General features: G+C 33.8%; 1 protein-coding gene across 6 annotated transcripts in view; it reads right to left on the minus strand.

Annotated features, from left to right (window-relative positions):
* LOC118280737 (catenin delta-2) overlaps positions 1 to 10,648 on the minus strand; it is a 48,886-nt gene extending 38,238 nt beyond the window's left edge. For 3 of the 6 annotated variants that reach the window (XM_035601087.2, XM_050699453.1, XM_050699457.1), the window contains exons 1-2: positions 10,494 to 10,648; positions 2,326 to 2,489 (exon numbers count right to left, since the gene is read on the minus strand). In XM_035601087.2, the coding sequence (XP_035456980.1) occupies positions 2,326 to 2,366 (41 nt within the window). In that variant the 5' untranslated portion in view covers positions 2,367 to 2,489; positions 10,494 to 10,648. Of the gene's footprint in view, positions 1 to 2,325; positions 2,490 to 10,228; positions 10,458 to 10,489 lie in introns of those variants that run through there. The other 3 variants (XM_050699455.1, XM_050699454.1, XM_050699456.1) reach the window with 3 other exon arrangements.
* Between the last annotated feature and the right edge of the window lie 924 nt (positions 10,649 to 11,572).

Below are 11,572 nucleotides of genomic sequence, written 5' to 3' on the forward strand. Positions count from 1 at the left end.
AATTAAAAATGCATCGCTGACCTCAATTTTAAGTCAGAATTCAATATAAAGTCTCGCGAATTCGCTAGACTAGTAGACGTTAATAAATAAAAAAGACAGTTAAGAATTCGGTGTCAGATTTCCAATAACGACCGTGTTCCTGACAGTTTGGGAACACTATTGATTGGTAAGAAATGAAATAGAGTGTTGTCGAATTTATTTTACGGAGAAATCTCTACTGTGTGACATCACTACAATCTTACCGGCAATATGCAGTTTTTCCTTATTTGATTAACGTATCGAGTGGTATTGCACCATTACCGAGTAACCGATTCTGTGTCACCAAGTTATCGGGACCGGAAAATCGCAATGAAATTAACAAACCTACTCAATAATAATCCGACTATGGAAATGTAATCGTGAATACCTGTTAGTTAAATCGGGACCGAAAACAAGTCGATTATATTTCGAGTTGCAGACCAGAGTTTAGGGGCGAAATTCTGCAATCACAATAACTTGCGAACTTGTTCTGACATTCTTGAGCATAATGTCTTTAAAATGAGGGAGGTCCTGAACAAATTCTTTAGATTCCCCTCGGAGTAAAATACGACAACATTTACGTTAGTAGCGAATACAGAGTAGATTCAACTCTCCTAAATTCCGCTTGCATAAAGTTAGTTCCTAATTAAAACTGTATGTTAGCGAACATAAACAGTAGTTATTAAGTTATAACTAGTGCGGGAATATGGCAGCCGGTGCAAGTCAATGTTCAGCTTCCGGCCAGACAACCTAGACATGCGAAATTTGTGACAAAGCACTAGTACCTACGTAGCGTATATTGAAACGGCGCAGATTTCAGCGGTTACTGTATTATTCAGGTACCATTGTATAGTTCCCAGTTATGCCATTAATATGTATTTGCGTTGACACGAAGCCAGATGCCAAACTGATGGAATTTGACATTGTTACACAGTTATGTTGAGACGACACTCAAATTGGATTATTAACATTTAAGGTAAGCCCTTTTGTGAAGGTCTTGAAGCTTTAAAAGCTAACTACTTACTTATAAAAATACAGTAAAATACGGAGCAGGCCCAAGATTTCGCTAATATTGTTATTACCTAGACTGAAAAAGGCAAGAGGCTTAGCTTCTCTAGAAGCGCTAACACATTTAGTCTATTGCCAATTTGACCCTTAAAATGAGCTTTCCTTAGTCGAAACCTAACTAAATCGTTTTATCGAGCCAAACGTGGTTAAGTTTTCGCCTTGACTAAATCTTTAGGTCGGCGGATGAAGAGTGTTTATCAATATAGCGTATAAACATTTACTTAACATATATACGTCAAAGAAAATACAAGCAAAGGGATATTCCAATTAATATGTTAACATTTCTGGAGTTCACGAATAATCGCCTAATGTAGGAAATCTTTGAGCAAAATTTTCTATTTAGCAGAAACTTGGCAAAAATGAGAAAAGGAAAAAGCCATTACGGGCATTGAATGCGAAACTTATAAAGGGAGTTGGTAGTATATCAGGTTTCAATCCTTTTCAGATGAAATGGAAACTCGAACTGTTTTGGCGTTTAACGCTTACCTTATCCTTGAAACATGGTCAAAGGAAAAACGGGGTAGAGGATAAAAATATACACTTTTCGATAATTAAAAATGGGCTTGGTACACACCATTTAATTTCGGATTGCTTGGAGAGTTTCTGATGAGTAATAAGAATTCAGATCTCTGAAAACCCTAAAGTTTTATGTCCAATTCCCATTAGGGCGAAAAGAAGACCCTCTTTTTTATTTTTGTATCGCGAAAAAATATAATCGTAGACTCCTACGTCAATTCAAATGTAGACAAGTTACAAACACATGTACATTGGTCCAGAATCATGCATGCAAGCAGTGACATCGAACAATGAAGCTCTAACGACCTACAAGTAGCGGGATATCCTCCCAATCAATTCCAAATGCGAATGTCCTAGGTCAGTAACATTGTGGCATCAAGTTTGTCCTCACATTACACGGAGACAGAGGAACCTTACTGCACCAAGGATCTCAATTTCGCTTTGAAACATTAATATCTTGAAACGCAAAAGATACCAAGTCAGAACAGAATTGAAACTGTTGAGGTAACGTAAGATTTACTCTGACCAATAAATGTTTTGTCACAGCTAAATTGACGATAAAAATGTCAGGTTGAGATGTCATAAAAATGACTATAAAAACTAAGTTTTTGAAGTAATGGACTACATTAAGACTTAGATGCCAATCAACCTCGTTTGTAAATACCTGAATGGAGAAGACACAGAAAAAAATGGTAATTACGTAAATGGAAATCATGAACTTACCGATACAGTGTTCCAGAATGTATTTTCTTCACGCCGTCCATGTCTGCTGTGGTCTTCTTATCATGTCTAAACTGGACCGATGATACCCTAATGGCCACTTAAGGTATTACAACGTAATGTCATTATGAGCTGCTCTTGATAATACTGATGTTGATTCAATTCACCTGTAACAAACAATTTCACGTTATAGTTGAAAACTAGGTCTCCACTTAGCGTCCATTTGCAGAAATAAAAATATAGTAAGTAAAGTTTGAAATATACGAGAAAACTTGGTGTTTTCCAGCGCATCTTTTGGTAAAGAAGAAAATATGTGATAAGTGCTGCAGAATTTCATTTGGACGTTTTCGGGAGATACATTTACGTCGGTTCCTTAAGAAGGGTTGTGTTATATCACCATTGACATATGTCTACACAAATTCTGGTATCGAGTAGCGCGTCCTTCCATTTCAATATCACAAAATGGAGGCGTCAGCACTTAGGTAAACATTTAAGGAATTCAATATGAAGGATGATAATCTAAAACTAATGATGGTGGGCGTCACCTCGACACAAAAATAGGCCTGCTTAAAATCCAAGTTTTTTTTTCTACTTCGTTTGATTTGTCGCTATTTTGTTCCAAGTACATAACTCGTTAATGATCATTGCATAAATATTTGCGGTTATGGTTCGTACAAGTATTATTCATGTTAGTATTGTGTTATTAAGTATTAACAATGGCCCGATTAAACTAATATGTATTCAACAAACGATACGAGACGAATAATTTGTCATTAATATTCTTTAATCACAATATACAATGAACTGTTCTTCAGGGAGTAGATAAATTATTCATAAACCAAGATACATAGGAATAAAGTCAACATACAACATTTATACTTTATTTATCTCGGGTTCAACAAGTAAATATTGTTCAAGTCAAAATTTTGACGATAACAAAAGTCCTATTCATACCTCGGTCATCAAGAGACAAAGTAAAATAATCGTTAAGGAAAATTAGTCCGAATATTGACCTCCTGGTCCTTGTAATTAAGAATAATGGACGGGGACTTTAAAGGCGAAAATTGCTTGCATACAATGCCTTCCTTTGTATGCAGAATAAAATTTTCTAGAGATTACCATTGCAAATCGCACGAACTTTCATTGGCAGCAAAAAGTGATAGTTATTTAATGGCTGGCAGCCCTGGCTGGTGGACTTCAGCTTAAGTTACGTAAACATTTCTTGCAGAGTCTTTAACATTTTTTTTTCTATAAATCTACCATCTGCTTTCGTAATTGACGAGGGAATTTAAGCGTTCAGTTTTCTGAACATCGGTACTATACAACTAAAGAATAACAGTTTCAGAAATTGAAAAGATTTCGTACCCCCATATCGACCAATGCTAAGAAAGGTATAGCTACATGTCCCTATAACTGTTACCTATATTCATAGGTATTAAAAAGTTATGTGCTACTGACTTACTGATTCGAGTGTAGAAAATTGGAACCAATAAAAAATCTAAACACGTAGCATTGGCAGGTACACGTAATGCACTTATAAAGAAACCAACGCCACTATGAAGTGACCAGGAAAAGGTTGAAATGTAATATATTATGACTTACTACCTACATACTATGCTGTGTAGCCCTGCCCTGTCACCTGACGTTTTGAAAGCCATACTTAAGAATCTTATGTCAGAATCAAAATGTACATTTCGAAGACCGTATAACAACCGATCTGGACAGAAAGATTAATAGTATTTGCAAACAAAACACTCAGACAACAACAAACATTAAAATATCGAGAATAGGTCTCCACAAGGATTTTTAATCAGCAGAAAAGCTACAATGTTCAAAGAACTGCTTTACTACCAGCTACCACAAACATGTCATCTATTTTGTTTGCGAGCGTTCCAGGTTCCAACGCTAGCCAAAATCGGATTATTTCATGTCCCACAGGCTAAGCTAAACGATTGGTATGAAACACAGTTACCGCAAACAGTAATGGTTGAAACTGGGAGATTTCGTTGTGAGGACTCAAAACTCACTTCTATAATGTATATATCAAAGTATAAGACTATAGGGCCAATGACAAAATGAGACCCCATTTTGATTTTTCAAAAAGTATTCAGGATTTAAGACGGGTCACCTGATGGTAAGCGATCAGTGCCGCTTATGGACACCAGCAAAACCAGAGGAGTCGCTCTTTTCTTAAAGGTTTGAAGGTCGTATCGCTTCGGAAATATGTAGTTACCGCCGACGAAATATTGAAAAAGTATTGATGCGATTTGACAATTTCTCAATACAGTCGGGTATAAAAGTTTTACGTATATGGAAACAGGTAGCCTCTTATCACCTAAGGATTGCCTATTCATAAATCATAACCGGGAGAAATCTGAAGTGTTGTATATCACAGGTTAAGTGTCACGGGACAAGGTTGTGAGAAAGAGCGTAAGACTCTTTGTTAATTCAATCCCAAAACACGTGTTTTCGGGTCCACATAGGATCAAAGGCCGTGGTATCCAACCTTTTTGAGTGGTGTCCCTCGTAATATAAAATAATATCGTCAAGAATTCCTTGTAAATGGAAGAATGAAGAGTAATTACTGACATCTTATGTGGTACGGAGAAAATGTTCATCCATATTTTTTAAGTGCCAACGTTTTCCTGTAAAGCTGCGTACAATTTTTAAACAAGGAGTTTTTTTTTTGTTTATTCTAACGATTGTAATATTTTTAATAATTATATTTACCAACGAATACTGAAATGCAATTCAATATTAAGTTGAACTTATATATCTTACTATCTCTGTAATTTTACAAAGAATTTATAGTGACAGAACTATTTTTGAGAGCGATTTAAAATTGAGTGGCGTTTGAATATTTGAACATTAGTGCCACGTGCTATTATTACTGATTCTCTATCTATTAAAAAGCTACCTATATAGTTACTAATAAATATTTCATATCCAATTTTAACTTGTAACAACATTAGTCCTGATTGATGCGCTTAGCGGATTCCGCGCTCATATGGTGTATGATGACCAACACAATCAAGCGAGCGTATATTAATCTATAGGTATTAGATGGCTGTAAACCAATTAGTCTAGATTATATGACCATCACATTGATTATCCTGGGTAAATATTTAATTATATTATTGCAACATCTGTTGATTGGTTCGTTTGTGTAACTACGAGTAACTAATGGAAAATGATTTTGAATCAATAACTACTAAGTCAATACAGGTCTGTAGGGTGATTTGTAAGGTCTAAACAGCTGTTGATCTTGATAAAACTAAATAGGAATGGTTTTGTTTCTCAAAACGAAACGAGAACGCTTTCGGCGCTCTAACTGGTTAGTTTATTCGCGCTGGCCAATCAGACGCACTCTCATTTCGTTTTCGTTCAACGTAAAGCAAACTGGTACTAAGGGTACAGAAGCGAAAAATGTAAGAAATGTGTCAGATTCGAGGTACCTACTTAAAGTTCAAATATCTGAGCTCACTCAATGGAGGCGTATTGTATGTCAAGAGAGATCAATTCATTGACCGTTAAACTTAATCGGCAGTCAGCATTCAGTTAGTATAATATGCTGACGCTGCAAAAACGGGTACAATAGAGCCACATTACACAGAATACTTGGCATGCCAAATATTATTCCCGAATCCCGCATTACCGTGTAACAACTTAACGAATACGTAATTATATTTTGGCCAAAGTCTGAGAATATTGAACACAGTGCAAAGTTTGTTAAAATTCAAACAAAGCCAAAACACAATTTTCATAGGTAGGCAGTAGGCACTTGTTTTGTCTAATCCATGCAAACTTTAAACAACAAATATTTACTTTAATAATCGGCTGTATGGGTGTGTTTACTTTAGATAATTTGGTAACCGTCTTGGGTAGTTTGTAGTGCATTTAGTCTGGGCACGATCCTTCGTGAACCCTGCGTAAACCCTGTAATCCCGTTAAACTTTGTTTCATTTCAAATACATATCCTACAAATCTTTATTAGGATAATGCTGGCATACAATTTTGGGTGGACTTTACTATAAAAGTTACGTATTTTTCATTGCCCTTTTTTTAAAGCAGGAAAATATAATATTCCAGAAATAATTAGAGCGTAAAGTATTTAATAATACGGTAACGAAAACTTGCACTCACTTTGTTTCAAACGCGTCCACTTTTTACAAAGCTCTTATTTTAATTAACAATACTTTCGTGAGACAGCCACGCAAAAAAACAGCGCCAACGAATGAATTAACTTCAATTTATCAAAGAAATAAGTATACAGCGGCAATAAAAGAAAGCTCTATAGCCCATTGTTAATCTGGTGAAGACACAGTCGCCGTTTGGTGCATTCGCAGTACACTTTGCTCATAACGGGGTTAATTGCCTCGGCAATTAGCTGAGTACGAAGGCAACTCAAAATATTTATGATAGGACTTCCGATGCAGTGGGAATATAACGACAACCACCATTTCCACTCCGAATATCATTACCAACATTTTACTCTAATAAAAAAATAGATTTAGACCACTACGTTTTCCAATTACGATTTCGTTCGCTTCTAAATGTTTCAACATTTATTTTGCCTAAGAAAACACAGATTATGACCACTAGGCATCAAATTAAGAGCCTGGCTATATTCTATTATTATTTTGTAAAACAATTACATTTATAAGAGATTCTATTCCATGAAAGTTATAGACGTAATTTAGATAAAATTACAAATTCATTCTTTCGAATTAGGCAGGCAAGAGAGATCCATTTTGAACAAGACACACTTTTTAGTGTAAGTAAGTAATAAAAAAGAAAAATGTGAGGTAATGTGCGAAGGAAATGTCGGTAAACTTTCTACTCGTCACATTATGCTTTTGCTGAGTTTTTATAAAAGGTGCGATGGAGAACGGTGTAAAAAATATCATGTAGGCCGTGCTGAAAATGACGGCATGATATGTCTAAACCCGCGTAAAGAATTACGAGAGCATTAAACACGGCCGAGATAAGTAAACAGTAGTAAAGTCTGCTTGGTAAAATATTGTAGAAAAGTTCAAATATTATCCAATCTCGGTTTAATTAATTAAAACGGTAGCTTTGGGGAGAACCATGCTTACCATCGCGCTTGTTTCTCTTACGTTGGTAAACAGTAAAGAAATATCGATTGTTATTTATGCTTACAATCAGACAAAAATATGACTTTTTTGTGCATTCTGTTTCGTTGTTGGCTAATTGGGACTAGTTATTAGGAGTATAGGCTACGCACAAAATATATTTCTATTTTGTACATTATTTTATCCGAAAAAATTTGTTTTGCAAGTCATGCGAGCAATGCGAACACGTGGACGATTACTAGTCGGAAAATCGGCAGAAGTTAGGATTCTGGAGTTCATAGAAGTACGAAGTATGGAATTATAGTCAGATTTGCTAAAGGACCTAACATTAATGAGACTATTATGAAAATTGACGAGACTTTCGTATAGGAAAAGCCCTCCTACCGTTTCGGGAAAAACAGGTGTGACACTCAACATCTTTAAATTAAAAACATGCCTAAACCGTCGTTTCCATCATCGAAAAAACCTTAAAAAAGATCACAAGGCCGCCTTTGTAACATAAGAACCTCAATAACAAATTGTTTTCCTTCAATTTACGTTAAAAAAGGCCTAGAAACAATGTCTTTACAGACTATAGAGAACAAGTAAATAACCAAATAGATAAACAAAACATGTTTATTTTGTATACCTACTTTCTACATGTGTGGAATGACTATACAACTATACATATAACTAGTGAAAGTATGTACACAATGTGTGTATGAATACACATTATATTGTGTAAAATACAATAAAAATATTACGTAGCATGGGAATCAAATTGTATGAATAGTTAGGATGTTTCATTTCTATTGTAAAATGTTTGTGAATTTTAGTTTTAGTCTGCTCTAAAGTGCTGAGAATTTGATGTTTCTGACATGCTTACATGCAATAAATAATTTGAGTTTGACTAACAAGTTTTTCTAATGGCAAAGTAGAATATATCGCCCATTGAAAGGCTAATTGATCTAAGGGACATTTTTTGCAAAATGCAGGTACATACATCATTCGATAGAGAAAAATTCGGTGGTTTTGAAATGTAGATAACCTTTGGAAAGACTGTATATAACTAACTCAATATTGCAATAAAAAATATGCTTAGATCATTTAGCCTTACAACTGTTGATATGTATTTGTCAGCCCGACTTTTCCTGTAGGAGTAAGAGATAACTAAGAGACTACGAAAACATCTAATCCACCTGCCAAGCAAAGATATTTTGGTAAACCCTCATATAGTCATCACTGTACTGTCATGGATTTAAGATATTCTTGATTCTTTAGTTTTGATATGAATGTTAGAGAAAAGAAAGCTATCTTGTAAGCTGCATTTGACCCACTTGAGAGAGCTGACATTTTTGTGCAACAGTTAATTTCATAGTCATAGAAATTCCATGTCACCTAACTTTATTAGTAAACTAGTTACATTACAAATCACGAACATACACACACATATTAGAAAACTACTAGGTGAATAAACACATTCCACAAAACATTTGCACAACTTCAATGAAATAACTAACAATTCACAAACTGGGCTAGGCTGGGACATCCTACAATTTTATTGTTCAGTCAAATTGATTAGTCACATACCTCCAACAATCACAATAAGGCTTACAGTTACAATGCTACAGTATGGGTCCTAGGGCATTGTGCAAATAGGTATCTACTAATTTACTGCAATTTCAGCTTTACTGATTTGTATTAAAGTCTAAAATTTGTCAGTTTTGGGGAGATTTTGATGTGCCTTATGTCTCAAATGCAGATCAAGTTATTCCAATCTAATCTTTTACATTTTGAACTTTAATTATGCGGAATAAAGTCTAATTTTGAATTTACAACTATTTTGATGTACTTATAGCCTTATATGGATCCTTACTACTTATTCAAATCTAATTTCAACTTTATTGATTCGCAATAAAGTCTACATTTGACAGTTTTGGGGTATTTTGATGTGCGTGTCATACTAATCTTTCAAATAGTGCTCACTAGTGTGTGTCCCAAATGTAAATAAACAGTAATTGAGTGTGAAATATCACACATTGAGTACAATAAGTGGAAATAGAGTAGGTTGTATAAATATTTATGGTATTTTATAGTTTTATAGCAGTAGGTATGTGATTATAGAGGGGAATAGAATAACCTCAATGGAACCGCTGATTATTTAAAAATTTGAAATTAGAATTCTCTTACATGTGGAGTTGACCAATCAATAATATAGAAGTAGTACATTTTAGTTCATATTTTTTTTTAATTTTTAGTGGATATTAGTTTAATTCATGTTTAATCTTGGTAATATTGAAGTAAGATAAGGATTTTTGTGTATATCAAACTAATTCAAGAATGTATAGATAAATGGTATGTTATCAAAATTGGTTTTAAAACTGAACTTTTGTACTTAAATGTCTGTATGACTTATGAGACATTGTGTTAGTAGTTTCTTATCACTGAATGACCAATGTAGGTTAAATAAAAACAGTACTTGCAGTAGTAATATCAGTATCACAATTTAACTACTCACATTATCACTTTCATAAATGGGTTAAGGTAAATTATCTTCGAATTAAACAGCAGAACGACTTCTTCAATAACTTGACATACTTTTGAGACAAGTTACCGCTGTACGCAACAAAATATATGAGAAAACATGGTAAGATTTCACTACAGACCACATCAATAAGACTTATAAGAATCTCAACATTACAACGCAACTATGACATAAATCTGTGTGCCACTGTTATCAAAACTCACAAATCACGGTATTCGCGGTCAATCATCACGTAAAACACATTATCATCGGCGTCGACACATAAATAGCGAAGTGTATTAAGACTCACCGAAAATGGCTACAAACTTTACAAATGCACCAACACGGCAAACTGCTCATAAACGGAACGTGAGATAGTTTTTTACACCATCAGTTTCCCGTACGATTGCACTTTCCAACAGCTTTTACTATTGCGGCCCCCTACTAAAGCAAGTAGTACAAACAGGCATGAAAAATACTTGACGACTGACGTACTATTCTACGCCTAGGGAGCGGTCAGAATGTAATCTTTTCTGCTAAACGGGTAAACGAATATGTATTAAATACGCACTTACACACAAATAAAGCACCAAATAACGTCACTTATTTCAATCCACATATGAAGATCTTATCACAATTCACCATGAAATTATAATTTGGGCGACAACGAAGCGAAATCGTCCCTCCTCCCTTCACCGTAATGAATCATAGACAATCGTAGTTTTTTAAAAGGTTAGACTTTGCTGTGGCAACGACAATCACATTCTGCCAATGGACAATTTTACATTTTTAGAATGGATTTTTGATTTCTTCACTACTATAATTAGTTAATATTGTCTATTTCTTGTTTCTTTTTTAATTAATTCCTACTTTAATAATTTTAAATAAAAGTTCTTTTAAAATTCTTTGATTTTTATTAAATGTAAAACATTTCTTTAAGAATACTTACTAATCAAATAGATGCAATATCTACAATCCATAACACAATATTTGTTAACAAAAAACCCATGAAAAACTATAAAACTAAAATCATTAAAAAAAGCGCCATTTATTTCCTAATAAAATACTTTTATCTCTTTCTAAACCACTTATTAAACAAGGAAGGAAACAGCGAGGTAATAAATTATCTGTGAATTACCTTTGGTACATGTATCCGATTTTTTTTATTTGCGCTCTTTAGTGAAGCACATTTACACCAAATTAGTAAATTTTTATAATCGACTAAGAAATATTACTAATCAATTGTATATTTTAAGAATGTATTTATTCACAATGCGTATTTTAATACATTTCATTATTAATAATGAGTAAGTCGAAAGCGCCATTACCTAATTTCATAACTTGAAATCGTGATTGATTTCTTTTAACACATGTTGATAGCTATATAGTTTTGTACATCAAAACTGAGTGACGATTTAAATAACTACATTAAATACTTTAATTTCGATGTAATAGAACTAGCATAAAAACTAAAATACGGGGTTTCTCATGTGACATATTATTTATGTAATGTAATATGTTCACACGTACGTATAAGTAAACTCAAATGTTATTATTTTAAATTATTATAATTAAAAAGAAAATATGACATACTAAGCAAACGAAATAATTACTAATCGGTATCCATTTCTTGAGATAAATTAAAACTAATTTT

Source organism: Spodoptera frugiperda, chromosome 16 (assembly GCF_023101765.2).
Source record: "Spodoptera frugiperda isolate SF20-4 chromosome 16, AGI-APGP_CSIRO_Sfru_2.0, whole genome shotgun sequence".
Taxonomy (NCBI): Eukaryota; Metazoa; Arthropoda; class Insecta; order Lepidoptera; family Noctuidae; genus Spodoptera; species Spodoptera frugiperda.